The sequence below is a fragment of the Halyomorpha halys genome, unplaced genomic scaffold, assembly GCF_000696795.3.
Source record: "Halyomorpha halys isolate HHAL.00 unplaced genomic scaffold, Hhal_1.1 Scaffold494.1, whole genome shotgun sequence".
In the NCBI taxonomy this organism is placed as follows: Eukaryota; Metazoa; Arthropoda; class Insecta; order Hemiptera; family Pentatomidae; genus Halyomorpha; species Halyomorpha halys.
Window position 1 is genome coordinate 548017 of NW_027110283.1, and position 6096 is coordinate 554112.

Here is a 6096-nt window from a genome sequence, read left to right on the forward strand (position 1 = left end):
ACCTCACTACTAATATTATAGTAGTAATTATTAAAAATATATAAATAGGAACGAACAAGATATTAGAAGAATTTTGAGAAAAAAACAAGACGCCTGAGCAAGAGGGGTCCCATTAGATCCACAGTTATAATCATTGCTCCTGATTGGGCTCAGATTATAACAGCAATTTACGTAAGGCAGTGAACAGTCCTAGTCCACAACTCGATAAGGAAATGTTCATAGTCCGAGAAAAGCGGTTTGGAGAGAGAAATAATTAACTATAGTTTACACATTGAGCCTGGAAATCCGATTTTTCTCATAGAAAGCTGAACGTGGGGCAATATCAAGAAGGCTTTATAGCATGCTACTGATACACGTATAACTTCCCAACCACTAACTCATGTGCTAACTAGAACATGCGCGATAGTCTGTCGACAGTTGTATAAGGACGGGTCGTTATGACAACCGAGTAAAGCAAATAAACAATACCTCCTCCGACAATGATCTAGAGGCGATCGATAAGTCTTTGTTCTCTTCTTCTTGGCCGGTCCTCGGAGAGATAGGTTCTGGATTTCGGCATCGTCGAACCACTTGAAATGAAAATTCTCTAAAGTAGTCGTCTCAAACTTAAATAGGCAACATAATATTCGAGATATGTTTGCTCGATATCTTTGGTTTATACTACTTTAAATTTTTCGAAACCCATAGTCTCAATTACAACACAACCAGACTCGAACCCAGAAATCAGGAGTCCTGTGCCTTGACCAATAGACAACGACATTCCTAGTTTGGGCTTCCAAAGATTTACTAGGAATAATCAGCAGATTTTATCTTAAAGTGCAACTGAAATTAGATTTATCAAGATCATAGTATAGAAATGAATGACGTGAAAAGGCCCCTAAAGCTGATCCGGCAAATAAAGATGACCATGTTATAGAATTTTTTTTGTCTGTTTACACCCTACCTGGTCATTTCTGACATACAGTAAGGTTATATTAAAGGTAACAAACCTGTTCAAACCAGAGTAACAAGACCACGTTTTCATTCCATGGGAACACAAAGAAATAAAAGTCAAACCACCACAGGCAGAAAAGAATCGGCGCCACAACAGACAAAAAATTGCTAAGGTAACGCTTTATCTTCTTCAACTACAACGGCTCCAAGAGCTATAGAACGTATGTTAGGAATACGGGAAAATATATTAGAAACGTTCCCTTTAAAAAGATGTATCAGACAGATCCTCTTCCATGTTTACTATCTGAACCTCTTCCAAGAAAAAGCTGCAGGGCACTCAGGTGTCCAGAATAGAAATACATTCTTTAATGGATTAGTTCTTTTGTAAGGACTTTGAAAGGTTGACAAACCAGGATGAGACAGTTGAACTGCGTTGCGAGGGAAGCCACGAAAAAACTGAATAGTTTAGCTATCAATAGCGAAAGTCAGCGATACAGTCTTATGGACATTGGTTTTGGAGGCAAAATCGCTTGAAATTATGTATTTTATGTAAAAGTTTTTTTAAAAATTTTATTTGTGTATTATTTGTAAAATTGTATATACAAATTTACTATTTGTTTTATCATCTGTCCTTCTCTTTTATAATATTTTAAAAATATTATACTGCCATAAGGTCAAAAATTAAGAACTAAAAAGACCAATGGTTCTGAATCCAAATATTTCTTCTTTTAGGACTTTTAATTTTGGGGATGCTGTTAGGGGAAAACCCTCTTCAGCTTCAAACATCCTTAAAGAAAAAAGTGGCTTATATTTATACCATCACAGTTTTCATAAATTTGAATAAATTTATTGGAGAAGTTTGTCGGGGGGTGCGGTCAGCAAAGAACAACATAAATAAACAAAACCATATTTATTTATTTTTATGCCGATGTTTCGACCTGAGTTTCAGGTCTTCATCAGGGGTTGTGGCGTAGAAGGTGGGCCTGCAACTGAAAATTTATATAAATAATAATAAATTTATATTTATAAAAGGCCAACTGCAAACATAATGGATACAAATCAAGATACCATATAAATCAATATTCTTAAATTTGTTTTCAATTCCAATTTCCAAAACAAAAAAAAAGTAATAAATCCATTTATCGGGTCAAATGGCTGGAGATGAAATGAATATTTAGATTGGAGGCATGAGTAAATGAAAGCCATAGAAGCCTACAGGTGGGGATGAGCCAAGGTCTTTGGCAATTGCATAACAACGAAACAAGAAAGATGTTTACTTGATGACTATCCAACTCTAATAAATAGGTCAGAACAAAATTTCCGACTTCAGCATTATCGGAAACAAACATTCCTCCAGCAAACTGCCTATGTTTCACTTAACATTACCAACATTAATAGAATGGGAGAGATTCATTAATGATTTTACTATGAACTGCCTGAAAATACTACTTTAGGACAATATTAGTGAAATAATATAATCTGAAAACACTTTTTATAAGCTTTAAACAAAAAATGGAACTAAACAATAAGATACAGTAAGGTAACAAAATAAAAATACATGCACACATGATTATATTCATTATTAATAATTGATAAATCTTTGTTTTCCAACTGTAATTAACTATCAAATAATAAGTTAACAACAAAAATAGGCCAAATTAATTCATACTATATTGAAAAAATAAAAGAAAAAACTTATTTCAATGTAAAAAAAAAAAAAAATGAATGCAGAGATACATGGAAAAAATGGGTAAAATTAAAAATACCATAATATACTAATTTTTATATCTTAATGTACTAAAATTATATTACTTTAAATGTTTAATAATTGATAAAAGCTACAAATCCCAATACTCAATTATAATTAAGGATAACATAAGCCTTCAAAGAATTCAAATTTTTGTTAAAAATTTATTAGTTATTATTTTTGTAACAAATAACCATGTTTTTAAGAATCTGGTAATTTAATCACTCACCATTTCTGGAGACATCCAATTCAACGAGATTTTCAAAATTTTGTATGTCTGGAGGGAGGCGATGGATCTCATTGTCACTTAGTCCAAGTTTACGTAGTCGATGCAATCGGAAAAAGTTCTGGAAATAAGAGTTCATTCAATGATATAAAATTTAAAAAATATAGCTACACTTACTAATTATCTTTCAACAGGCATTAGGGGCTGATATATATTCAAATAACAATAAAAAAAGTATTAAATTTATAATAATAATTTTCACACTCCTTTTTATCTTTTCATGTTACTGGTTTTTATCTTACTTCCTTGGTAAAATGTTTATCTTGGAAGATTATTAGTTGACTGAATGTAATGATTGTAGGAAAATGGTCTGGGTGGCGGTCAAAAAGGTAAAAAAAATAGTAGAAAAAATATTTATTTATTAATAATTTTATTTCTACAATTGTATCTTTTTTGACTGCACTCAGACAACTATAATGTTTATTCAATTAGATACTGATTGTCATCTTGATTAACTTTGTCCCAATGAATGTCTACAGCTTTGATGGAAATATTGGCACACAATATAAAATTAGTTTTACTACCTAGAGCATTATTTTCTTCTCCAACCACACCCACAGTAACTTCTTTAAAAAAATTAATTATTCTGTTCAATAATCCATATTGGAAAATAAAATACCAAATATATTAAGTGTATACTTTTGTTAACAAGAAAAAAATTTAATAATTATTCAATCCCTTCTGTAATTCAAAGAAGCAATTAAATTAAAACATTAAGAAATTATTATAAAATTCAGTAACTAAAACATCTTTAACCTAAAGTAAACAAAAATGAGTGCTATCTAATTCAAAGATATATGAAATCTCAACATACACACTGTATTCTTACATCCATAATACATATATGTAAAACGAAAAAAAGAACTAAGCACTTTTTAGCATAGACAACAGAATTCCAGAACCGATAAATACTTTTTCCTAAAGTTGTATATACATAATATTAAAAAATATAACAGTCTCACAGCAGCCTATAAAGATCGAAGGCTAGTTATAACTGGACAAACAGTACTATGCACGTATCAGCATTAACAACATAATTTAAGGGCCAAAATATAAATTTGTTTTCCAAAAGTTTCAACTATATGAAAAATATATAAAAGTAAACATAAATAAATCCTACATCACATGAAGGACCAAGAGGGCTGGCACTTCCAGAAGGGCCCTGATTGACTCATGGGAGACAGTATGGTCAGCACTATGCACAGTCTTTCCTCTTAAAAAATGTTAAATAATCATTTTAAATTTAAGATCAAAGAGGTGTTACTTTACAGTCCCTATGTGTTACTTTACAGTTCCTACCAGACATATGCCACTTATTTACTAACATGCCAGAATTTATTGTACCAAATCAAGATTTGATTTAGAACGGCAGTACTGTCCAAACAATGAAAATCATAAATCACTTAAAAGTAATGTACATTTTGTAGATGCATCCTTTATTCATGAATAAAACAATGTTGTGAACTTAATTCAATAAATAATGTAAATGAAATAATCTTGACAAATAATAAAAAATTCAGAATTAATGTTTTAATTTAAATGGTTTATATTTATTAAAAAGATATTTCATAGGTTTGATAGCATTTAGTTCCTCTACTGATATTGCTAATCAAATGAACTAACCAGATAAGAATAAAATGGGCTTGTATACAAACAAATATTGCTAAATATCTTACATTAACAAAATATACCACAACACAACAGGCTTTTCTGCATTAGTAAATAATAATTTATGTAGCAATATATGTTGAAGGAGTGTTAACATATAACTAAGTACATCTAATTCAATAATATACAGAACTGCTAACAATTAACAGGGCCAGAAATAAATAATTTTAAAGAAATAATAATAATAAAAAAAAAATACAATGCAATGCAAACTGAGCAAGTTTAGTCGTTTTTCAATGGTGAATACAACCTAAAACATACCTAAATAATTAAGTCCATCAAGATACATTTTATACTTATAAAAGGCCAACTGCTTAGTAATTTCAGAAAAGTTAGTTATTAGAAAAAATTAGAAACAGAAATAAGTAATCTGTTTGAAAGTGCCTAAATGAATATGAGAAAAAAAATTCACCTATTCAAAATGATTATTCCAGTTAAGCAGAGAAACTGTTAATATAAACTATGCACCAACCACTTAACTTTGGACTAACACCCAAGGTGAATTTAAAAATGTGAAATATGTTATTATGTAGATTACAAGAATATATTCATTAATTACTATAGAAATTATGGTGAATATATGGGTTAATAAAGACAAACTTAATAATAGAAACTTAACTATTGATAATTTTGCATGTAAACGCAAAATAATAAATTTTGCAATAAAATTATAGATTTTCAAAATTAAAAATTAAGCTGTGAAGGAGAAAACTGATTGAACTGGAATAATAAATTTTTGGAGTAAAAAAATAACAACATATATTTTAATTAGGAATATGAAAGAAATGAATCAAAAGTTTCAAATATTTGATGCAACGGGTGTTCTAAGAGGGAGTTGACATGATAGCTTGTTGTGGAATGCACGTACAAGGGAGGGCGTTTGACCTAACCTCCCCGCTCAAAATCAAAAGTTGTTTTCTTACCTTTGGCAAATCTCTAATATGATTGGCGTCGAGCAACAATTCCTCTAAACTTCTGGAATATCGGAGTATCTCCTCCGGCACGCTAGGTAGGGAACTGTGACGTTTATCGACACATTCCACTTGCCTATTGCATCCCTTAAAAATAGGGATACATCGAAACATATTTTCTAGGCTTTCTGCAATCGGCTTCCCACAAGACAATTACACTTCATACTTCGGTTAAGACACGAGGACGAAACGAGTGAAGAGCTGACATAGATAACAACACTTGATCCAAAGAAACAAGAACAGTTCAGTCGTACAACCACCGGGGCCGTAAGAATACTGTCCGTACTAACTGACGTCACCGACACACCCCGGCGCCCCTGCCGGCAGGAACGCCAACTATAAATCCCTCTCTTCCATAATGCCACTGTCACCACCTAGCCAATAATTAACAAACATATTTAACAATCTGGCACGAGTTTTAATTACCATTTTAGATCCCATCTTCTTTAAAATTGTTTTATTTTTATATTGAAATTACACAGAATTAAAAT

General features: G+C 31.1%; 1 protein-coding gene across 9 annotated transcripts in view; it reads right to left on the minus strand.

Annotated features, from left to right (window-relative positions):
- scrib (scribble) overlaps window positions 1-5887 on the minus strand; it is a 257614-nt gene extending 251727 nt beyond the window's left edge. For all 9 annotated transcript variants that reach the window (XM_024359105.2, XM_014425074.3, XM_014425075.3 and 6 more), the window contains exons 1-2: window positions 5558-5887; window positions 2910-3027 (exon numbers count right to left, since the gene is read on the minus strand). In XM_024359105.2, the coding sequence (XP_024214873.1) occupies window positions 2910-3027; window positions 5558-5719 (280 nt within the window). In that variant the 5' untranslated portion in view covers window positions 5720-5887. The remainder of the gene's footprint in view (window positions 1-2909; window positions 3028-5557) is intronic.
- Window positions 5888-6096: the final 209 nt, after the last annotated feature.